The sequence below is a fragment of the Chelmon rostratus genome, chromosome 16, assembly GCF_017976325.1.
Source record: "Chelmon rostratus isolate fCheRos1 chromosome 16, fCheRos1.pri, whole genome shotgun sequence".
Taxonomy (NCBI): Eukaryota; Metazoa; Chordata; class Actinopteri; order Chaetodontiformes; family Chaetodontidae; genus Chelmon; species Chelmon rostratus.
In genome coordinates, this window is record NC_055673.1 from 19,029,316 (window position 1) to 19,054,215 (window position 24,900).

The 24,900-nt window shown below is 42.8% G+C and overlaps 1 protein-coding gene across 2 annotated transcripts; it reads left to right on the top strand.

Annotated features, from left to right (window-relative positions):
* Window positions 1–1,856: 1,856 nt before the first annotated feature.
* On the top strand, window positions 1,857–22,314 carry lpcat1 (lysophosphatidylcholine acyltransferase 1). 2 transcript variants are annotated; one of them, XM_041955194.1, is made up of 14 exons: window positions 1,857–2,052; window positions 10,299–10,438; window positions 10,734–10,948; window positions 11,398–11,510; window positions 12,230–12,290; window positions 15,173–15,231; window positions 17,008–17,042; window positions 17,310–17,364; window positions 17,516–17,598; window positions 17,716–17,841; window positions 18,752–18,905; window positions 20,254–20,352; window positions 20,429–20,570; window positions 21,165–22,314. In XM_041955194.1, the coding sequence occupies exons 1-14, from the start codon at window positions 1,966–1,968 to the stop codon at window positions 21,296–21,298; spliced, it is 1,503 nt and encodes a 500-aa protein (XP_041811128.1). In that variant the 5' UTR covers window positions 1,857–1,965; the 3' UTR covers window positions 21,299–22,314. The 2 variants fall into 2 exon arrangements, with proteins under 2 accessions (XP_041811128.1, XP_041811129.1); XM_041955195.1 differs by lacking the exons at window positions 20,254–20,352; window positions 20,429–20,570; window positions 21,165–22,314 and adding an exon at window positions 19,840–20,210.
* The last annotated feature ends 2,586 nt before the right edge of the window (window positions 22,315–24,900 follow it).

Here is a 24,900-nt window from a genome sequence, read left to right on the forward strand (position 1 = left end):
AAGAATTTGATTGTAAAAAACAAACAAAACAAAATCTGAAAATTGGATTCTCGGTTATCTAAGATTATTAAATTAATATTTTTTTTCACCTCCATGTTATAAAAACGTCAACTTGGATCTAACATTTTATCAGACATTAGCCTGTCTGATTCTTTTCCATCATTCGTCCACAAGAGGGAGCCAAAGTGTGTGCTTCATGAATACAGGGTCCAAACTGCCATGTAATGCACTTACTGACTGATTTCCTTTTTCTAACCACTGTTACATATTGTAAATTGTCCCCATTACCCTGTAGTTCCTATCAGCATCATTTATCACTGCCTTTACAATATTCACTCAAAAACTGTGCAGAATCGTGTGTTAAAAAGTTATCACGCTTGCGCACTAGCTGTCAGAAACTAGCTGCTCATCCTAAATTCTGTGGCCAACCTTTGCATCGTTGGATTATCAATGAAAGACAAAGCAAAATGCACCCAACAGTATAGACAGTCTGTGACATGCAAGCTGTGCAGCCACGGAAACCTGACAGGTTTGAAAGATGTTTGGCAACAAACACTGAGCCTACAACTGCCGCCCAGCATGAGAACTTTTCCTACAGAACAACAAAACACCTGCATGTGTACACTTATGTTATATAATTCAGTCTTAATGTTTGTATATTTAATTCCAAAAGAGCCCAGCTGGATGACATTAATCCAATATTTGCTACTGTCCAATGGCGTTTCACTGAAATGCATGGCCATGGACAAACACAAGCCAGAGGTTTTCCATGTGGCTCAATCATATCGGCAACAGGAAACAAAGTCGGCCTTCCATCTGTGGCTTTGAGACACAACAAAGTCTGTTTATTAAGTGGGAAGTTGCTGTCATCTACAAATAAAAGGGACTCTGCCTAAATTGATGGGTGGATCAGATGCGGTAGGAAACTGGACTTCAAATGCAAACTGAATCTCGCTGAGGGCAAATCACCCCAAACATCTCCAACACACATTCCACAGACAGTCACAGGGCTCTATCATCCTGATCTTCTCATGCTTGTGTGTTGTAGGAGCCATTCCTATCTTAGCCGTTACATGTGTTATAAGAGTGTGTGTGGTAGTCGCTTGGATGAGTGACTTAAGTATTTCAAACCACTTCCCCTCAAAAGGTTCATGATGTTATATAAGGATGAACTGATATTTGTTCTCGAAGATTGTGTAAATTCTGTGTTTAATAAAATCGCTTTACTCCATTTCTAGGGCGCAGGAATGTCGGTGGTACACTGTTTTTAGTTTGTTACGTTCTACATAACCTGTTTAGACATTTATAGTTGCATTTGTAGTGAGTTAAACTGTTTGATTTTATTGCATTAGGCACTTCTATATGGAAACATCATGACACCAGCTCGTGCCACCAAATTTCAGATTTGGCTTTCAAAATAAAAGCACGAACACGATGCTGTTCACAGCATGCGCCAATATTTGATTGTAATCTTAAGGTATATTACAGAATATAACAAAAATGTTCCTCATCACATTACAAAATGTAAGGATGAAGCAAATTAGGGATTTATGAACATGTTGACGATATTTTAGATCGTTGACAGTGAACTGTGTAGAGAGAGGCACTCATTCAAATGTGCCTGCACATTTTCAAATAGTTATTTTAAACATTCAAACATAACGACGAAGCACCCTTCTTCTCATTGTAATAGTAAACAGGCTGCTCGTTCTTAACACCTGCCACGGATACATGACAGGGCTTTATTTTGAACGTTAAAACCGGAAGTCACATATCTTCTTCCGGCTGGCTTGCTGTCGGTGAGTCCTCCTCTCCGCCCAGCATGACTCTCTCCTCCACTCACAGTAAGGTGACTACTGAGGAAGACGCACTAAAACCAACCCCAGAAGACAGCGAGCGCAGTAAGCGCAGTAAACATCACGGGACGTTTCGGTCACGACTCTTTCTCTTTTAGAGTCGCCAGCAATGAAGTCATCAAACTGTCGCCCCTCCAGAGTGGGTAGAAACCCCTTCGTCCACAAGCTGAAATTCACCGTGACAGATAAAATAAAGGTAAGACAATGAAAATAACGCCTGAGCATCTTAAGCTACTGCCAATTGTTTTATATATTTACACCTATAAATGTATGTGTAGTGAGCCAATCTTCTGACTATCTAGGAAATGTTCCTCAATGTTTTCCTGGTTGTAGTCAGTGATAATAGAGAGTAAATAGAGAGTCTTTAAGTGGACCTTTAAAGGATGACAACAAATAACTTTAAGAAAAACAAACAGTGTTCATGCATGCTGAGCCAACACACAGAACAATATACAGGTGTGTTTAGCCCTCAGCAGGGCAGGTGGTGTCTACAGAGATCAGAGCGACACCTGTGCAGTCTCACAATGAGCTCAGATTTAGGAGGGACTCACAGTTTTAGAGTTCACATGTATTGGTTTTTTGGTCATCAGTCACCTGTAGCTGCCGTGCTGCCCCATATGCTTCACTGCAAGTGTTAGGTGAGACTTGTGGGACCGGCCGCTACCCCACATTTTAGTGGATGGATCCGGCAGAGTTGAACATTGATCGACCCAATTTGCATGTGAGACATTTGCATTAGATTTTTAACTGCACACCTGCAGACAGCGGGAAGCGCAAAAGGCACTCCAAAACAACTGAAAGTCATGCGTTTTGTGACACGCTGAGCGTGGCAGCATGCTTCACACTGGACTTCCTCCCACGTCCTCCCTCTGTCAGTCCACACTTCTCGGTTTCTGGCTGTTTCCTTTGGCTCGTCCATTGTGCACATACACGCACATGCAGGCACGCTGTGTTTACACTCGGGTGTTAGCAGAGGGGTAAACAAGCTGACAGCTCACCAAGTTTCATGTGTACTCGGATAGTCCTAATTAGAAAGGATCAGTTTCCAGGATAGCATAGGGAGAGTGGCTTAGGTTAAAGTCAAGGTTAGGATCAGTCCAGTTAGGCCTCCTCTGGTATAAATACGGATGTTAAAGTACTTGTTGAGGCAAGGTGTGTGCTCCAGGCCAAACATGAACTCAGAAATGGCAGGTGTGATGTTCTGCTACAGCTGTGGCTACATCCTAAACCAGCCTGTGAAATCGATGTCTTTCTCGCCGCTGGAGGACGGCAGTCTGGCAGAAATGCCTCCCCATCAATCAGCCAGTGGATCAATAGGTTCTCATGCCGAGTGAGTGGTGGGGTCTGCTAACAGAGTGACTGACCACTGCTCACGTGGTTCAACTGACCAACTAAACGACATTTTTTTTAAAATTCACGGTTTGTAATGTAGGTGAGATAAAGTCCCTGAAACAAGTTGCACTGAAAGCGAGTCACACAATCAGAGAAGAGGAGGAAGTACACCATGCTTCCTCTGCTCTGCACCGTTTATCTGTTTCAGGTGCCTACTTTTCATTCAAGGCGAAACACGCAAAGCTCAAATCTCAGGAAATTGCCCTTTATGCTGGCACTGTCGGTCCCCAACAATTGCATTCCACTGGGAACAGTGGTGAGCCCCGGCCTTTTTTCCTCTTTGGATTTTCATGCTTTGACTGCAGTAAACCCTGCTTTTTAAACGGGGCTTTGTAAAGAACTTCTAATCAGTTCAGTTTGGCGTCCACAATGCTGTAACTACACTTTTCCTCTTGCTGGAATAGTGGGTTTATTGGGGCGTGTCTGAGTTTGGAGCGGACTGTAAACAGTTGTGTTTCTGTGCAACAGCAGTTCAGTGAATGTAAGCTGGACCACGTGTGACTTTGTGTTCACACCTCCCTATGCCTGCTTGTAATGTGGCAGTGAGGTGTGTTTTTCCACTTCTCAAGCGTCTGGACGCGTTCACACAGTCTCCTGTAGTCAAGCATGAGCTCTGCCTGGGCAAAATCTTTCCTTTTTCTCTCTTGCTCTCCAGAATTGTGTCCTGTGTCAAGTGCTGCTTGATACATAAGCGCATTCGGCCCAGTGGCACTTGGTCAACCCCTTTTTTTTTAACTTCCAGCAAACATGATCAGCAGGACTGTAGACCAACTAGGTCAGCAAGTGAAACTGACAGAAAGACAGAGGCGCTCATTCCAGCTGAGTCACACACATTGCTGAACAGTGAACATCACACAGACGTGGCTGCCAACTCACCAGCTTGCAGACAAAATACCTGTGACATTCGATAGAGCTGCGATGTCCAGAGACTGGATCAGGACCCCTCTGAAGTCTCAATGAATATCTGAAATAATTCTAGAGAAATTATATATGTAATGATATTTTTTAGCTATTTCACTATTTCAACCTAATCTCCTGGTGCACAGTTTCTGTGTTGGTCCAAATGTCCTGGACAAATGGGAGAATTTCTGGTTAAGTATGTTTATGGAACATGTTTCCCATGTTTAGAGTCTAAGTTAAGTCTAAATTTAAAAAAATTGGTCCAGTGTTGAACGAGAGTGGCCGCGAAACAGTCTGCAGTGTGATCCCTCCAGGTGTTTGCACACCATCAATGTACATCCGCTAAAAGCGTTTGTTTTTGCCACTGAAGGCCCTGGGCGTTATTCGTTATTCTTCTTAAGTGTCTGACAACATTACTGAAAGTATGCTCTGTGCAGAGTTACAAAGCCACCAGACTCCATTCACGGAAACAGTAATTTCATCATCGTTAAACACAGCCCCTCTGGTTTGCTCTAAATAAACTCTTAATACAGCAAATGTGGGAGAGGAGTGAAAGAGAGGAATATATTTAGACGTAGCTGGGGAATTATTTTCAACCAACATTATGACCACAGAGATTTAAATATGGTGGATTTTCAGCAGAGCTTTCTCACGGAAAAAAGTGAATCAGCGGATAACGGCTCCCCTGGCACATGTTGTTGTTTGTTTGACAATAGGTGCTTTATACTCTTAAAGAATATAAAGATGCAAATTTCACCAGTGCTCTTTTTTCCTTGCGGAAACACGTACCAGCTGTGTAATTTAATAATACGTGTCTTTGTCTTGGACTAGCTGGACTGCTTGTCCTTACTTGAAACAACTCGCTTGTCCCCCACCCAACGCACAAATTAAATCTGTACACCACAAACAGAAGGACCAGTGGAGTGCTTCCAGGGCTCCCATGTGGAAACCAGAGCACACTTCCCTCGGCTCGCTGAAAACAATTTAACCCGGGGCAATTAGCCCTCACCACAGGGCACATGGAGCAGTTAAAAGTGTGCTGGGTCACGGTGCACAGAGGAGTTGGGTGTTATGTGGCATGGCTATGGAAACATATGTGTGTCAGTGCAGGGCTGAAAACAAGTTTTCGAATTCAATACATTTGTGATATTTATAGTACAATATATAGAACAACACATACAGTAGAGAGAAAGATAGATTCAGTTTTGTGTGGCATTTTGCAGCCTGGAAGAGAAATAGCATAGTACTGCTGTAGTCCTCCCAAAGGCAAGTGACATCGACCTCTATCGTACTGCATCTCCACAGCTTTGAAGTCTTGTACAGATATTGATAGTCCCCTCCATATCTTGATACCTATTGAATGAATTGCTGAATAAAGTCTTCGGTGATCCTCTGATTCCTCCTCTAGTACCACCAGCGGGTCTATTTGACACATTAGTGGTGTGTTGGTAGTCCGAATTTTGCGCAGATGCTCACGTCTCCCAGGCGACGCGTTCTAATGACTCTGATGATGTGCTGACTTTTCCTCCAGTGCCATCACAAGGTTGACGTTCTATTGCTTCCCATATAAGGTTCATCTTCATCAATTCCAAATGAAGACTTCCTGTGTAGCAGCAGGACAGAAGAAAAATGAACCTGTTTAATCACCTTTAAATCTCTGTGTTGTGTCGAGTCAACAGATTCTTATTCTCAAACGAAAGGCTTCAGATAATTTAATCAGGTATTTCAAATAAGGTTTATTTATTTAAACTCATTTGATTTTGTAAAATAATGTTGCCTCACTTAAGGTGTGTGCGTGTTCAGAAAGCAGATGTACCCAGCTGCAGGATGGGCTGAGTGACTCTGCGTTAATGGCCCCTGACAGCTTTAATGTTGCCATATGTACATGCAGAGGGTGTGTGTGTTTGTGTATTGGGAGACAACTGGACCGCCTTGGCTTCCCAGACTCCTGAATATTTAACATACAACAGAATGGCCTGACAAAGCACTGAACTTTGCCCTCAAGACAAAACACATTTGCTGCTATTTGGTCATTAGGAGTAGACAGTAGCACATTTTCTTTGTGAGTTTGTGCGTATTCTGAGGTCACTTACGTATAATCTCACACTTACAAGTCAAATGATCCCCAGAATCATGTGACTTTTCAACATAATTAGTCTTTAACTACTTGAACCCTGTGAAGACTGAAAGTATTCAATATTGAAAAGATAGAAATATGCATGAGACAAAGCTCAGTGCATCATTTCAGACAAAAGTCTTTGTCTGATGGATGAAGTGGAAATATGGAAAGAAAAGTGAGAGGGGAAAGTAGCTTTGTAAAATAAAAACAGACTTGGGAAAATTGACTTAAAAATAATGAATAAAAATTGAATGAATGAATCTTAAAATTTAAAAGTCTTGAAATCTGATAAATTCCCTCAAGTAATGTTGCTAGTTGCATAACACCTGCATCTCCGACACAACAGTGGGCAGTTGAGTTGCATTGTGGGCCATGTAGGCAGCCAGGTTTTGTTAAGGAAGAAGAATGCATGCAGTAAAAAATCTCTAATGTGCAACCTTACACATAAGAGGAGGCGTTTGAGGACTCATTCCTATATTTTGGATAGTAGAAATATAAGGAGCAGAGAAACACATTTCTGCACTCAGAGAATAAAACTGCTAAAGCTACCTTTATATAAGTGAGAAGATGTGTGGTGCAAGTAAGCCCAGCACTGCAGAGGCGTATTTTCATAGCAAATTTCAAACCATCGGCAGTGGATGGACCAGTACTCCTATAAAACAGCAGAAACTGCTTCCCCCTACCCCGCCCCAGCTCATTTTCATGCCACCTCCTGAGAAAATGTCAGCGGATCCTCCCAGATGGATTCGTTAAGCTCTGATGATGAGTGCACTGTGCGTCAGCCATGGGGGTGGCGAGGCAGGGAGAGGCGTTAGAGCATCATAAATCACCCCCATTACTGTTTATTTATTAATAGAGCCCTGCAGTGTGCACCTGGGCTCCTCCGGGGGGAGCGAAGCGCGCAGCAAAGAAAGGAAAGCCGGGAGAGGACGGGAGGGGGTTAGGTGTGATTCCCCAGAGTGGTCACAAAAAGCACATCAATGCAAAGTAGGAGGAACACATGAAGGGAGGGCAGCATGATAAATGAAGGTGCAGCTGAGCATATAGACGTGGGGAGCGAGAGACTGATGGGTGGATGGATGGATGGGTGGATAGATAGTTAAAGAGAGGAATTCCTCTGGGATTGCAGATTACAGTAAGGCAGGCCCGGGAGGTTGATGAGAGGGGGAACGATGGAGCGCGATGAAAGTGCGGGATGAAGAGATCAACCCGAGGTTGGGCAAGGGGGAGGAAGGGGCTTAAAATGTCACACAGTCTGAATTTACACCGAAGGCCATGACTTAGTGACCCCGCTAGCACACACACACACACACCACAGCTCTCTCATTACACAGTAAGAGAAAAGGCATGACAGGTCAGTCAGCTGACTCCTCATCTGCACTGTGCCACTCATGGCTTCAGTACACTTCATTTCAGCAACAGCAATTAAACTGCACTGCATGATCTGAGGCTGAACTCAGCCTCATGCACTGTTTGTTAAGTTGCCTTATCGTATTTCCTACATCACTGTTTATACAGTAAAATCTCACTGGTGTTATGCAAAAGCAAAAGTCCTTGTTTGATAATATGAAACCGCCAGAAAACCCCTACTTTTCTGGACAAATGTACATCTGAGCATCACCCTTATCATCACGTCATTATGTTTTATTATTATGTGGTGCTCATAAAGATAGAAGCAAAATTTAAAAAAATCCAAATACAACAAAAAAATAAGAACCAGATGTTCTTCTGGCATTTGAAGACCGCAAACGAAGATACATTTCACAACGATGGTTATGAAACAGGCATTTGAAAATACATCTACATAAACTATTGGAAACTGGCACAGTTATTCACATGGGTTGGGTGTGCCTGGAGGTTAGACATTCCTGGCAAAGTGTTTTTGCTGTTTCTCCACCCTGTTGAGGAGACAGAATCACAAGCGCCGCTACTTCTCAGTGATGCTTCAGCGCCGGAGCTGAACCTCGACTACAGGTGTCTTCCTCCAGCTGGTCTCAATGATGTATCCCTGTACTGCTCATACAGCACGGGCATATATGTGATGCATCCTTGCCTGGCTATGTTTCCCTTGAACATTTACCTTTAATCTTGAAATAAGGGATTTACTGGGATTTACACGTGTAGCTGGTTCCTGTTATTTGAGGTAGAAAAGAGGTTTGACCTTTGTTTTTAATAATCAATATGTAGTCTATAATACTTAATGCATATAATACACAGAGTGATGCATCTCGTGTTAGGTTGGACCTCTTCTATCATCCACCATATCTTGATTATACCATATCTGGTAACAAGAGGATGCTGTAAAATGTCCGGTATTAATCTGATAATGTTTAAAAGTGCTGTAGCCCCCTGTCTCCTATGAACCGGCTGAATTCAGATCCATGCCCTTGTGTCTTGTGAAGTGGCTGCATCCTCGCTGTCCTGCATTATTATAAGCTATGATTACCTGTTTATGGGTCACGTCTCTCGCCCACATCCGCACACTGCCTCACCTCCGTCCTCATGCATTAGTGTTGACCGAGCTGTTGCTGTGGCTGCTTTGACGTACAGTATGTTGATGCTGCCTGCATCAGTGCAAAATTATTAAATACAAATGATTCTGACCATTCAAGTCAATGCAAAAGCCGTGAATGTCGCACAGCGTTTAGTATGATTATGTAGACTGATCACATATGGTTACGCAGTATAGCAACGATGCTGCTGAAGTAAAACTGACTGACACAAAAATCAATGAAGCTGATGCAGTAGAAACATTGAATATAAAGTCTTTGTGCAGTTTTCAACTGAGTATTTTTCAAAAAAGGATTAGCAAATGGTTTATTTACTTTTACACAGCCTCCCAACTTTTGTGTAACTTTATGAAGAGTTTCAGTGCTGGTAGAGGGGAGAGGGGAAAGAAGAGAGGGGCTGCTCCAAACATGCACACATGATGGGATTTGGTGATATCGGAGAACGGATATTGAAGTGTCTGTGTCCAATGGTTGATCACAAAAACTATTGTCAGTAACATTAAAGGTAAAAGTTTGCACCAAGTAGCATTAAGATGGGCAGCATTCAGTGGAATCTAAAACAGTGCCTGAAATTAAAAGAAAAACAGTGTGTGGACTCTCAAAACAATGCAAAGATCTTGGTTTATTCTTTTTTGAACAGCATCTCTGTAGAGGTTGAAGGAAAGGAATCAATAAGAAAACCAAAGTATGTTGTGGAATCAACTTGTGATAATAAAGACCCATCACTGCATGTGATGGAAAGTGGATATGAGGGTCTTTTCATTTACTGTTCGTGTATTCATTTACATTTTTTGATTTGAATCAATTTAAACTATATTTACCATCGTTTTCTAACAGAAGGTAACTAGTATTGGTATGTAGACATGTACTCATTGGACATACAGTAAAGTAAACCTGCGGGGCTTCTCTGCAGGAGAGAGCATGACCCTTGATTGTGATTGATGCTCTAGATCAGTGGTCCCCAACCTTTTCTGTACTATGGCCCAGTTTAATGTCTGACAATATTTTCACGGCCCAGTCTAAAGGTGTAGCAGATAAAAACAAAATAAAATGATAAGATCGGCATTAAAAACTGTGGTATTTTCTCTTTAATAATAATAATAACAATAATAATGAACGTAAATACACTTTTTAAGGAGGACCTGGCTGCAGACTGGCACTGTCAGGCACCACCTGTTTTTCAAATTATGTGAAAAAACAAAATAATGGAAATTATTTTTTCTTTCTGTGCAGCCCAGTACCAAATGACCCACAGCCCACTAGTGGGCCGCGGCCCACGGGTTGGGGATCAATGCTGTAGATTGTTTGTTCCTTCCTGAAGGCGCAGATGGAATGTGTCGCTCCTCCCCTCGACCCTGCAGGACATGCAGGCATCCTCTCATGTATAGGAATGTACAGTATGTTCAAGTAATCTCTGTTTGACAGCTGGCTAAAAACCCATCGGAAGGTAAGATGACGGTACAGTGGAAGTGCAGAGGAAGAGTAACAGTGTCCCTCTATCTCTGTCGTCTGTCTCGTCAGATCGGACTCATGTCTGTGACGGTGTTCCCAGTGCGGCTGCTGCTGATGTCCTTCTTCATGCTGCTGGCGTGGCCCTTCGCCTTCATAGCCTGCCTGGGACGCTCAGACTCTGCCATTGAGCCACAGTCGTGGTGGAGGAGGTGTGTCTATCTGTCTATGGTATTCTGCATGAATCCATACAGATGTACAATCTGAAGTACAAGTACCTAATATTTGTACTTAAGCACAGTACTTGAGCAATTGCACCTTGTTGCATTCCACCAGTGAATAGTTTTAGCACAAACATTTGTAAAGGGTGTGTGAGACTGAAGTTGAAGCTGGCAGATTTTATCACATCCCTCGGGACAAATCTTTGAACAAACATGCTTTTGCGTCCGCTGCCTGTGTGTGTGTGTGTGTGTGTGTGTGTGTGTGTGTGTGTGTGTCCCTCGTCAGGTTTATAGACGTGTGTCTGCGAGTGGTCTTGCGAGCCATGTGGTTTTGCGGAGGTTTCCATTGGATCAAGGTGAAAGGGGAGCGGGCGGCGCCCTCTGAAGTTCCCATCCTCACCATGGCACCACACTCGTCCTACTTCGATGCCATCCCAGGCACCATGACCATGTGCTCCATCGTCACCAAACTGGAGAGCAGGAGCATTCCCATCTGGGGCAGTGAGTAATGCAGATTTCCATTACCTGCAGGTCCCACAGATTTACATAATGAAATGAAATACTTACTGAAAGCCAGATGACGTTTTATTTGAACTAGAAGTATTTGGATTCCTCCCACATCTGAATTACTGTAATATTAGATGACATTAGATGGCGCACTCACCTTTAGATTGCTAGATAGCAAACTGTGCTCAGTGTCAGAAGTGATTGCTGATCCTGATTTATTGTTTTTAGGTCTGCTGGTGCATTCAAATGTCTAAATGCACCTACAACTATTTAATGATCCTAACATGATTCTGAAGTGGACCATATTCCAATAAAGGGAACACTTAACTAATGCTCCCACTTCATTAGCTTTTCCTTTAGTTGAAGTGTTCGGAAGATGAACTTAACATTTTCTTTTCATTTACAATCGTTCTGCCACTTTCTTTTCACCACCTTCCTCATAGCTCTGATCAACTACCTCAGGCCGGTGTTCGTGTTTCGGTCGGATCGGGACTCCAGGAGAAAAACTGTTGAGGAAATCAAGCGGAGAGCCCAGTCTGAAGGGGAGTGGCCTCAGGTAACGTACGTGGCAATGCACATGAAGCCATACAGTACATGCACACAGGGAAACACCTTAGCTCACACCAACTGGGAATTGAAAGGTGATAGTGTAAATACAGTGAGTAAGACCCAGATGCATCTGCTCCTGTGTGTGGATGTGAACGAGTGGTGGGAACTAGAGAACCGGAACCGTTGAGAACCGCCTCCAAATTGTCCGATCCATCATTTTCAATTTCGATGCCGCCACGTTTTTCTGACAGTCGCGCAATGACGTCAAATTGATCTGCTAAAGGATCCAAAGCGTGGCCTCATTTCACAAAGACAGGTGACAGCAGTGATAGCTGTAATGTCTGTAAAATGTTAATTTCAAGTAAGGGTGGAAACACCAACAATGTGCTGAAACATCCCACTATGCATCATGAACGCAAATTCCAGGAATGTATTTGACACTCGTATGCATGACTGCCACTGCTCCCCAACCAAACAGCATGTGCATTGCTGAACACATGTATCCTGTGTTGTAATTACAGGTTTAAGCAGGTTTAGCAGCTTTTTTTTTTTTTTTTTACCAAAACAGGTATTCTCTCATTTCATCCATTTGACATGATGATAGACAGACTGTTGCAGCTAGCTTTGAGGCTATGCCCAACTCGAATTGATAATGGCGTTGAGATCAATCCAATAATCTGATGAGTCCACATCCCTAATGTGAACCTTACTGTGTGTTTGTTCCAGATCATGATATTCCCAGAGGGGACGTGCACCAACAGGTCGGGTCTCATCTCGTTCAAGGCTGGTATGTGTTCAGTCCCCCTCCTGCTTTACGCATCATGAAACCAGGTGGAAGTTAGCTGTGTGCGTGCGTGTGTGTGTGTGTGCATGTGTATGTGCGTGCATATTGTTCCATACATGCATAGATTGAAAAACAACATTCCCATCAACCTCAACTGTAGTTTGTGTTCAGTGCTAATTAGCGAATGTTAAACTAAGGCAGTGACCACGGCAACCATGTACAGTTTCTGCCAAACCAACACACAGCACACTTGACAAACACTGTTCCTAATACAGCTTCTACGCAGTAATTAGAGCTAAGTGTATCCCTCTGTTCACCATGGTTTAACACGCCGCAGTGTTAAAGCATCTGAAACATCTCTTCGTCTTGATGGGACTGGTAAGAATTAGAATTAAAAGTCAGAGAGAAACCGTTTAAAGTAATATCATGTTATGTCTCTTTTCTGTACAGTATATCCACATGTTTCTAGATAATGTGATATATTTGCTGAGTTAATTGCATGACTCCTCTCTGCTCATCATCGTAACTGTAGTACTGTGTGCTTCATCCTCTTAACTTGGTCCAGCCGAGCGTCTGAGCTCAACTGAGCCATGTGCAGCATCTGTCTTTGCGTGAGAGACGGGACGTCCTTATTAATCACCCGTGTCCTAGTGAGCTCTGATAACCTTCCACACCCTCGTGGTCTTAACGGGCGCTCGGGAACTGTGGCAATTATCTGCAATACGTTGTTCAGCCAGCCTCAACTTCAAAGGAGGCCAGCATCTGTTTGTCCACTGGCTAAAGTTGTTAGCATTTAGCCCAAAAATGTGAGCTATGTAAAGTTTGAATGAGGGTTGGTATTCTTCAGGGAAGCTGATACAATATTTTTCCAAACAACAGCCCAGATCAATATTTGGCTGTGGCTCTTGGTTATTTCCAGCCAGCAGTGTGTTAACAAAGAGAGTGCGTGTGAGCACTTTGTTCAGTGTTCATTTCATTGAGTTCGCCTGGACTTGTAAATGATTACTTATGCATGAAGCTGACAGCGTGGAGGCCGGCTCCAGGTGCAGATGTCTGGGCACATTCATTTTATGTCGGCCCAGCAGGTTTTGGGTTCGGTGTCCTGCTTCGGGACACCTCAACAGGACACGCAACTGTTGCACCCGATTTTTTTTTTTTGCGCTTGTTGTTCTGCTCGCATCATCATGTGTGTGCGTGCATGTGATGGTGTGTGTGTTAGGCTCTCAGCCATTGTCCTGTGGCTGCTCTGTCTAATCCCCTTTCTTCCAGTCTGTAACTTTGTCATTCCCAGTAAGCCCTGTTTGTCGCACTCTATTCTGCTTGTGTGTGTGTGTGTGTGTGTGTGTGTGTGTGTGTGTGTGTGTGTGTGTGTGTGTGTGTGTGTGTGTGTGTGTACTTGTACAGCCATCCTTGTGGGAACCAGTCCTCGCTTTCGGACAGGCCTTCGAAGAGCTGTTTGAGGGTTCAGACCTGGTTTTAAGGGTTAGGTTAGAATTAATTTTAGGTTTAGGATAAGGCTCGGGCTTAGGCATTTAGTTGTGATGGTTAAGGTTTGGCTGAGGTGCAAGGAAATGCATAATGTCAATGAGTGTCCTCACAAGGATAGAAGTATAAATGTGTGTGTGTGTGTGTGTGTGTGTGGTTTTCCAGCTTGATCTGCCTGTTGTGTGGTACCAGTCCTCTCTGGATGTGTCTCCTCTGATTATGTCTCTTCACTGGCTCCCAGCGCAACAGAGCAGCAGCGTGTGTGTGTGTGTGTGTGTGTGTGTGTGTGTGTGTGTGTGTTTTTGACGTGCATGGTGCCACCTGTGCACGACGTGCTCAGCAGATACCTCCGGTCTTCAAAAGGCCTTTTAATGCTCTCACTTTTGTGTTCACCCCTCTCTCTCTGTCCGTCCTCTCACTATGCTCGCGTTATTATTCAGAGGATGAAGTCAGTGATCTCTCTCATGCTCCTTCATGTTCTTTCAGTCTCATGTCCAGCTAGACCAATATGTGGGCCAGTACTGTTCTGTTAAAAAAACAGATGTCAGCCAGCCATCCGTGTTTGATGGAGGAGGTTTCTTGTTGATTCCAGCTGTGCAGTTATTACCTCTATTTTCTCATGTAGTACTCTGATCTGATTCAACACAAGGATGTCCTCTGCTGTGGGAACTTTTTACTCCACTTCCTTCCCAGGTGTCATGTTAAAACAGAAGTGATACCACCTCTCCCTGCCCTAAGGACCTATTGTATTGTGTAGTGCACATTAGTGTATAGCTGGCAGAAAGCTTCTGGCCGTCCATTCAAAAAATTTGAGTGAATAATATCACATGTATTTTTCGTTTTATTTTATGATATTTGTGATTTTACTTCTTAGTAGAATTTTTATTTTATTTTTTATTATTTAATGTTGCTCTGTGCTTGCTAGGTGAGGAAATAGGAAACCATTTGCTAACATGTTAGCCATATCAACTTTACAGCTTGTTTTGCTGCCCCCCAGTGGCCAAAATTACAATTTAGCCTTGCAGCTTTTAGCTTTAGTCTCATTAGTAATACTCTTATCTCATTCTCATCTATTTAGAGCTCAGACAGCAGCATGAATAGGGCTTTGCTCATAATAAATACTGTATGTATCATCTATCAGCTCGTCTGTCATCAGCAGGACATTATAGACTCTCAGCCGGGGCTGGAGGTTATCCTGAGGTTATGTACCAGTGCGCAACTTAGACCAATACGTTGTTCTGTCTCTCTGCTGCGTTCAAGCCGCAAAGCCCTGCTGTCGAAACGCTGCAGCACTTTGATGAATTAAATTTTGCTCATAAAATACATGTAGTGACTGAAAATCAAACACTGGCTCCATGCAGTTTCACCTCACCGCCTCCCTCCTCTCTTGTATCCCTCAGGTGCTTTCATACCAGGACTCCCAGTGCAGCCTGTGGTGCTGCGCTACCCAAACAAACTGGTAAACACACAGTCTTTCAACACACTGGAACTCTGGACTGTTCAAACTTTGCCCGACTCCACCTGTGAACACACCGTGTGCACAAACCTACACACACCTGTGATGTAATGGTTTCTCTCCCACACGTTAGCACGCGTCCTTCTTGCGTTGAATGACTTCATGTTCTGGTAGGATGATATTTCATCCCCCTCTTTCTCTCTCAACCCATCTCTCCCTCTCACACTCAGACACACACACAGGTGTGTGTAGGTATCATGTCTCTCTCTCCGCACCTCTCCTCACTCTCTCATGAATTATACACTTCTTATTGCCTAGTTTTTCTTGTCTTTTTCCCTGGAGAGCTTTTGTTACTGTTTCCCTTTGGGCTGAGCTTTGTCACCGTGCTTCAGTGACGACGTGGCCACACACACACACACACACACACACACAAAAAAAAAACACACTAACAACTCAACTCGTCCACATTTTGTATCATCCTGTCCAGACCACCACCAGATCTGTGTCCATTCCATCTGTTTCCATCTGTCTATTTAAGTGGAAACGGAAACGACAATAAACAATCTACCCCCAGCCAAGAACATTTACTCAAAATACCGATTGTTGGCGAGCCAGATCAATATGTATTGAACTTTCTGGATCGGCAATACAAATGTGCAACACCACCAAGCAGGAAGAGGAGCTGATAGCATCAGTGGAAAGTGCCCAGATGTCCTGCTGTGAATGTGATGTTATCTGAATGGTCTTGGATTTATCAGTGTGTTGTTTTATTGCTCTCAAGCTATGTTCACACAAGTTGTTCGGTTTCCTTAGTCCAGATCAGAGCAGAAAACAGTGTATTGTTGCATTTAACCTTTAGTGTTTAGTGGCTTTACTTTTTTACACATGAACAAATGAATGTAGGTCAGGGCTGCCCAAATCAAGGCTTGCGGGCCAAAGTGGGCCCACCATAAGGTTTGATTTGGCCTGCCAGATATTTCTTGTAAAAAAACAAAAACAAAACATTTTTCATAATCTGAGCATGGCGGGCAGAGTCAGACGTTGTACAGGAACTAAGTCAGTTAAGGGAGCTTGGGATCCTTGTACCATTTTACATCTTCACGATATGATGATGAAGTGTTTTTGTTTTGGCCCATGGTTCGCCTTTAAGTTTAGATTTTGGCTCTCCAAGTGAAAAAAATTGGTGTCTGTATATACAAAGACGGGTCATCCTGCACACCCACAATGCAATTCAAGTGCTGATAGTTGGATTGGAGATTCAGGTGTATTATGCTGATGTGGCCTCAATCTGCTGGCCAGAAGCAGAAATTTTTCAACATTTTCAAACTTTGTAGCCTCCAGATCTAAACCACGTTGCCACTTACTCAATCACAACTCGCACTGGCCCCTCTGGAGGCACAAGTTCCTCCACACAGGGACTGGTACTTCCCAGGACCTGTAAACAGACTTTGATGTGTACAATCTGTGGAGTTCCCCTTTCAAAGACAGTTACATTATCATGAGCTGCAGCATTAACCACGGAAGTGTCATTTGAAATGTTGACTTTAAAGTGTCGCAACATCGTCAGCACGCGATATCTCGGCATCAATCAGCAGTGATGAGTAATATGTGTGAAGCGAGTGAGTGGGTCTTCAGCCGTCCTCAGAGCCCACAGACACACACAGCAGAGAAAAATAACTAACAACACTGTGAGCAGGTCAGAGAAGCTGGAGGGTTTTGACTTCGCGAGATGTTTGTGTTTGTCCTGAGCCGTTTCCTCTATCTCCTTCCTCTCCACAGGATACTGTTACATGGACGTGGCAAGGTCCCGGAGCGTGAGTGTACACACACACACACACACACACACACACACACACACACACAAACACACACACACAAAGCTTCTACTCCCCTCTGCTCAGTATGTAGTTAAAACAGCACTGACCTGTTTTCTGTTAACAGTGAACATAGTAAAATGCTGTTGGAGAGCCTCCATTATCTCCAGTGGTGTTTGTCCAGCCTTGCGTCCATATTCATGCTGTTTTTTCTCTTCCTGATACTGTCTCATCATGTACAGACAAACCAACTCTTCTGTCTTCCAGATTCAAGATCCTGTGGCTGACGCTGTGCCAACCTCATAATCGCGTGGAGATAGAGGTGAGTGGTTAAGTCAGCCAAAACTTAAGAAACTCCTCATCTCATGTAATGAATGTGATGGATGTAATTCCATATTTGTTAATCAGCGGGTCACGACACAGTTTCACAACAGGACAACGGGATTAAGCTGACCTTCTCTGTCTGTCCTTAGTATTTGCCTATTTACACTCCATCAAATGAGGAGAAGGAAGACCCTGCCCTGTTTGCCAATAATGTCAGAAAGCTCATGGCCAAGTAAGTGTGTGTTAGTGTGCATGTATGAGCTTCAGATTGCATGCACATGCTCGTTTTGGATGTTCATAACACACAGACATGAAAGGTCTTCATAATCCTTCCCCCCTGTCCTGATAGGGCGCTGGAGCTGCCACTCACAGACCTGTCTTTTGATGACTGTGAGATCAGCCTATCACAAGGCCCGCTCGGCATATATGACTACAGCAGCCTGCTTGAGTTCAACCTGCTGGTGTGCCGCCTGGGGTGAGTTGAGACTGGGTCGACTGGTCGGACTGGGTGAACGGTGGGTGTGAGCCGAGGGGCGCTGAAGGTGTAGAAACACTGACACCTGTGGGTGGCAGGGCAGAAACAATTGAAATCAAGTGAGGAGGTTTGGTGTTATTTGGCAGAAATGTTCTGCCTAGACTGAATATTTTTTTGAATATATTTTTGTATACCGGGTTTATACCTAGGGGATACATTAACATAAGCAAACTGTCAGATGTTTGTGAGCATATCATTTGATTATTTGGTTAATTACAGAACATGTGACTGACATGAAAATGCAATCCTGCAGTTGTTGATGAAATCATTAGTCATCAGCATGTGTTTTTGTAATTTGAGCACATAAATGTTAAAGATAACCAAGAGGAATCTATTTTTTCACCTTCTTTGCTAATGAGCTCCATTTTTGGAGCCACTGTCTCATTAAAATAATCAGCGGTTTATATCCACAACCAGAAATCTTTTGATCATACTGAGTTTGAGGGAATCTTTATAGACAATCAAGTGATATTGTCTGAATCATATGACTCTGTTCATCATATTAATGAATGCATAAGACACAGTTGTCTTCTTCACATTTAGTATTGCTTGTTATTTGTAACATTTTATGCAGAAATCTCGAGTTTTATTCAGCCATGCTTCTAAAAAATGTCTTAGTAGTCATAGTTTGTGGTTTATTGCGGCTGAAAAGCTTAAATACAAATACAAACCTGAATTTCATGTACTCTGTCATTATGATGTCAAAGCCAACAGCCAGTCAAGGAATCAGGTTGTGAAGAGCAAACTTTGATGGGGGGAAAGTAAAGTGTTGTTCCTTCCATCACTGACTAATGCTTTATTGCCCGATGTGATTTCTTTGTGTTTCCTCTGGTTCGCTGTGCATCGTCAGGCTGAGAGCGGCGACTACAGAGACGGCGCTGGAGGAGCAGGCCAGGAGAGCCAGAAAGCTGCAGGGAGAGCGGCTGGCTTTAGAGGACTTTGCCCAGTTCCTCAACCTGCCGGTTACAGACACGCTCACACAAGTCCACAGCCTCTTTGACCAGGTAAACACAGACACAGTCTCTTACAGGCAAGTCCATGAACAGACAGCAAGATTACAAATTAGTAAAAGAGGACATATGTAGCAGTATGAAAGTAGAGATTTAAAGTGTGTGATAGATGACTTTTATAAAGACCTTTATGTGAGGCTAGGAGACAGACATGGCTGTGCCGTGCAATTTAGCAATAAAATTTGTAACTCAATGATCAAGATCTAAAAGTTCAGCTAAAAAAAATTGATAATACAGAAACAAACAAAAAAAAAACCCAAAACCTTTAAACCACTTTAGGGCTTAGGTGATGTGGGTGGGGTGGGGAGGTCATGGGGTTTAAGGGTCCTCCCCCAAGAAAATTTTGTGTAATTTGACTAAAAACTATGCATTTTCACATAATTATAGATTATTATCATTAGAATATTTCTAAAAAAACCCCACACAGATTGTAATTACAGTCAGACATAAGCAAGAAAAACAGTGATGATGCTCAGATATGAGCTCAATGTCCTGAAGTATTCCTTTACATTTTTGTGAGTGATCGCTCTGTGACACAAACAATAATTAAAAAAAAACTTTGGTTTAACAGAACAGTAGCTACAGGTGCTAACCTCTCAAAACTGAGCTTCGTTGAGTTACAACAGAATAGTTAGCAGGTAAATTAAATGTGTCGTGCAGGCATTACCAGCCACTGTGAAGAGGAAAATCTTTTGCTTTTCTCTTTCTTGAAAGGTTCACAGTGGCGAATTATTTAAATTATTGAAAGTGTCCAGACTGTTATTTATTCAGTTGTTGTTTGGCCTTCCTGGCTTGTGTTTTAGGTCTCTTGTGTGATCATTTACACAAGGCCTTGCCTTAGATGATCTCTTCTCTACCTTAAAAGAGCTTTAGTGTTCAGTGTCACTGATCCAAAACACTCCACAGTCTGAACTTTCCTGTCTTATAGGCGTCATACTGTGGGTTTGATGTGATGAACTGCTCTGACAACGCCTCATCAGCTCCCCCTTGTGGAGAACCTGCAGGCTGCTGAGTGGGAATTCTCATGATTGTGACTTTGCATTTATAAATGACCAGACTGACCTGAATACAGTTGTCCAGAGGTGATGGCATGAGAGAATTTAGCAGATCTAAAGTCAGATCAATAGCTTTAGTAAAACCAGTTGAAAAACTAACTAAATTCTTATCGTGAATTATAAATGTAACAGTGGTGGTGATTCTTTTCTGTGATGCTTTTAAAAAGCAAGTTCTTTGTCCACTTGAGTTTACATGACTTCACACTAGAGATTACACAAATTAGCATCAAATGACATGTTCATATGGGAACATATTTGTGTCTTTGCTTCTGTGATTTTGTTCCCAGCATGGAGACGGACGCATAGACATCAGACACTATGTTATTGCTCTGTCTACCATTCATCGACCATCCGATTCAATGAAGACCCTCAAACTGGCCTTCAAGGTGAGCACTTTCACCACTGAACCTGTTGCGACATAGGTTTTAACTCGTAGCACTGAGAATATGTGCCGTTGTGCAGATGTATGAGAGCGAGGAAGGCGGGGAAGTCCTAGAGGAAGAGCTCGCCGCCATCTTGGAAATCATGTTAGGAGTGGAAGAGGTGGAACTGTCGGGTTTGTTTTTGTCTCTCGACCGACCTGACACAGAAAAGATCACATATGGTAAGACCCAGTGTTTGTCATTAAGCATTTTTCAACTTTAGTACAAAATGATCTGACAGCTTTGTACACATGAGACCATTGTGGAGATGATTGACAGCATCTATCAGCGCGTCGCCGCTTCCTCCGTGCTGTCACCGTCACGTTTGATTCCTTCTTGGCGTCACTGAGGAGGATAAGTACCGTCTGTCGTTGATTTTCCAGGGTCCTTTACATCCACCATCTGCCTTTTCTAGAATCTGTCAAAGCTTTTCTGTACACTCGTTCTTTCTCCATTGTCCTATAAAGCAATTTCTGCTTTTAACATGAATCCTGCTGATTTCCCATCTGCACACAATGCAAAATGAAGTGCGCAGACGAGTGGAAGCCGTTCATTTTCTCTGTAATGGTGTGAAATCATCATTGTAATTCTACTGATGTCTCTAAATGAAGAAATGAATGACATACTGGTGTTACAATGCTTCACATCACACCTTTGATTTGAAATAAAAGCTCTGTTCCAGTACACTCTTCATCAAAAAATGAAAAAGATATGAGACAAGTTAATTCAATAACGTTTGCAACAAAAGTTGTTGTGTTTTTTCCCCCTTTTTCCAGATGAACTTCATCATTTTATAGAGCAGCACCCACACTTCATCCAGCATTACCTCGATTTTAAAAACCACCCGCGCAAATTCTGCTTCGGCCGACCAAAGAGCTGCAACGGCCAGAACGACAACAAAGACGACTGAAGGCTGGACGTAATCTCTGTTTACCTTCCCCATCTGATGTAACAGCATCACCACATGCTGCAACTAGCTCACCACCTCTGTGCCTTAAAGTGCAGGTAGACGAGGAGGAGTGACGGAGAGTAACACTGTAGTTCTGTATGGATGGATCAGTGCAGCACGGGTGATGGAGTCAGAGTCTCTGCTCCATCATTAATCTCAGTTCTCCTCTCAACTTTTATTTGTCTTCCTTTTTTTTTGTCCCCATTATGATATTAAGAAACATGATTTTCTGCTCTGCAAATATTTATTTCAAGTTTATTTTCTTATGTATGGAATACAGATATTTAAGAAATTAGCTGATAAAAGTAGGGGTGTTTTTGTCGTTGAAGGTTAGCACTGTTGTCAGTCTCAGGCACTGCCCAATCATGCTGCTTATCATTTACATAGTGTACATAGAAACCTAATTCCAGGTGAAAAGGATCAGGATGTAGACCATGCAGGGATGTTATCACACCGAACTATGTGTGGAATGACGGGTAAAAACAAAAGATAAAGATACAAGAAAACACTCCGTACATCAAGCAGCTGCATCACTGCCATAGATGTACAAACACTGCAAAAATGTATTTTGATTATTGTTTGAATACCAATCAAATCAACCAACTCATGTTTTTTTTGTTTTTGTTTTTTTGGTAATATGATGAGTAATGTTATAGCTATTTTCTAAATTTTAATGCCCATTCTCTTTCCCAAAAATAGTTCTTCTGCATCTTCGAGGAAGATTATTTTAAAACGGTCTCGTTTTTCTAAGAAAAACATGTAAGAGGAGGCTTGTTATCCTTCCTTTAGACCTCTGACAGACAGATATTACACATACTGTGACTTCAGTTTCCTAAGCTTGTGCATATCGCTGCTGGTTTAAATATTGATCACAGCAGTTTACTACATAACTTGTGACTGCAACTTTTCTGTAATGTTTCATATCTCAGTTAAATGCAGAAGTGAAAGCTTCTTGGTTTTATTTTACAAATAAAATGCCATCAGTTTTGTGTCGTTTTCACCGACTGTCTTTGTCCACTAGGTGGAGCTCTGCTTTCACACATGTACTTCAGGGTGCTCTCACTTTTTGATTCCCTCAAACTGAATTGCAGTGCTTCTATGAAGAAAGTCAGTGATTCTCAAGTTTCATGAAGCCACCATTGTTAAAATGCTATCTGTGAGCTTTATTTACTCAGCTGCAGATTCTGTTCAAACTATGTCCAAGTTCTTTCTGTTTCCCTTTGATCGCTTGGCAACCATCCAGTAAATGTCTTCAGGCTGTACCTCCCTGCTATTGCTTTCATAATGCTTCATCTTTTCCGAGTCCACATGGTGGTGCTAGCTCCCTAAGCTATACCCACTAGAGAGCCCATGCACCACTGCCCACCTGATGGACAGGAAAAGCATTACCTCATCCCTTCCTTTCATTCCTTCAGGTAAAAATAGACAGATTAAGCCTGGGCTTTGATGAGAGAAACCTACAGAGGAGGTGTGGAAGCAGGGAGAGAGGGATAGAGATGGAGGAGAGAGACTAAATGGATCGTTCTGCTCCAAATCCAATTCCTAATAGCTGGAGGGAGGGTGGGTGGGAGGAGGGAGAAGAAAACAGTCAAAGAAAGAGGAGAGGGAGAGGGGGAGTGGAGATATCACGTCTAACAATTAAGACCTGCCTTCAGGGTCTCAAGAAGAAGCTTTGTTGAGAACATATAAATTGCTCATTGAGCAGTGCCTCTCTGCAGTCTCTCTCAGATACTCCTGCCTCAGAGGAATCTGCCATAAAAGACAGCAGCTGCAGCCTGCAGCCTGCAGCCCAGCACATAGGAGGGCTGGAATCCGTTCACAGTATTTGGGGATCCATCTCCAGCCGTCGTTCTGGCCAAGCAAAATCCCCCCTACAGTAAACACAAACCTGGATCTAATCCCGGTGCCTGTAGCTGAGGAAACATCAGAGTACATCCACTGGAGATCCCTCGTGGTTACTGTACTTTGCAGGGTCAAAGATCCGGCTCGGCTAACAATTTATTTTTGTTGTACAGGCCAAATGGATGAGCCTCTTGGTATCCTGTGCCTGGTTTGTTTTTTCTGAGCCAAGTTGTGGAGGTTTGCACTAACATTAAAATATTTGGAATCAAAGTTTAAGCCGATGTGTTTAATAGAGGATAAAGTGATACGACAGTAAAGGTTTTATCGAATTGGACCTGCAGTCTGAAACATCTACTGCAGTTTTACCCAAAGGGTAGCCTACTTGTAGCCTACCCCAGGGGGTGCATGGAGGAGTAGCCTAATTACTTTGAAAAAATATAGATAATGATTTCATTAAAAGAATAAAAAAAATATTTCAGCATATTAAGTGGGTGCATGGCAACCAGTTAGCAAGCCAGCAGAGAAGTCTGTAGTTATCTAAAAGCAGTGGATCAATGGCTTCAATTAATAACTACAAGAAATGAATAAGTGGTTGATATAACAGCAATTGATCAGTGGTGCAAATAGCTGGTGGATGGTTGAAAAAGCTAAAAGTGATGGATAAATAGTTACATAAATGTAATGGATATATGGTTGAAAGAAAGAACTAAAAGTAATGGATAAACAGTTGATGTTATCAGCTAAAAGCAATGGATCAGTGTTTCAACCAGGTAGAATTATTGGACAAATGGGCAAAGACCACTTGAGTTCATCTGACACAGTTGTGGGTTTACATCCAACAAAAAAGGTCGGGATCCACTGATCCGAGAGACCTTGGAAAATGATGGGCATCCTTGTCCTAAATTAGGAAAACCTCTTTGATTGACTGAGTAATTGTAGCTATCTTTTAGTTTTCACTGTTTATTTCCTGTTCGGCTGGCATTATTCAATTAAACTGCATTTCTGTTGCTATTCACTGTGACCTGATTCTGCCTAAATATTCGCTGCTAGTGTGAAATGTACTTTGGCACACGGGAGTGATTGATGACACATCTGAGCAAACGTGTCTCTCGCCACTCGGCTTCATGTTGCGCTTTCATCAAGCTCATCGGCCCCCTGAGTTCATTGACAAATAAAGTACAAAATCATCACCAGAGAAATCTGGTTTTTACAACGGCAGCGCTCCACTCCTGCGTTGTCGTCAACCCGCTGGACGGACGCGGCATAGCACCGGTGAGGCTGTGGTACAGCAGGAAGAGCTAAATGCTAGTGTGTGCCTGCTACCATGCAATGGTAAAATATTTCTCTTTAAAAGTTAAACCTCTGACCTCCAGATGGCGCTGCATTAAAATTCAGGAGATGACCAAAGTCATTAGGGTTCATCCTCTGTGGACAATGACTGTCTCCGCAAAATTTCTTGACAGTCCATCATATAGTTATTGAAATATTTCAGTCTAATCCAAAGCAGAGGACCAATTCAGCCCACTCATTCTACTCACGAAGCAGGATGCTACTCATCATCTCTTCATCTCCATCGCCCTTTTTTCTCTCTTTTCCTCTTGGTGTACTCTACATTTGATAGACATTGTCAACATTGCAGGTTTTATGATTGGCTGTTTGTTCAACACGCCCTGGTTCAACTATTTCATGAGCTGCCTGCTCCACAAACGGAACAAAAGGAT

Excerpts from the sequence above, each read along its gene's own strand:
- lpcat1 (XM_041955194.1), top strand. The coding sequence starts at position 1,966 with ATGAAGTCATCAAACTGTCGCCCCTCCAGAGTGGGTAGAAACCCCTTC. Across the intron at positions 2,053-10,298 it reads CCGTGACAGATAAAATAAAG|ATCGGACTCATGTCTGTGAC; the intron begins GTAAGACAATGA and ends CTGTCTCGTCAG. Across the intron at positions 17,599-17,715 it reads GTCAGAAAGCTCATGGCCAA|GGCGCTGGAGCTGCCACTCA; the intron begins GTAAGTGTGTGT and ends CTGTCCTGATAG.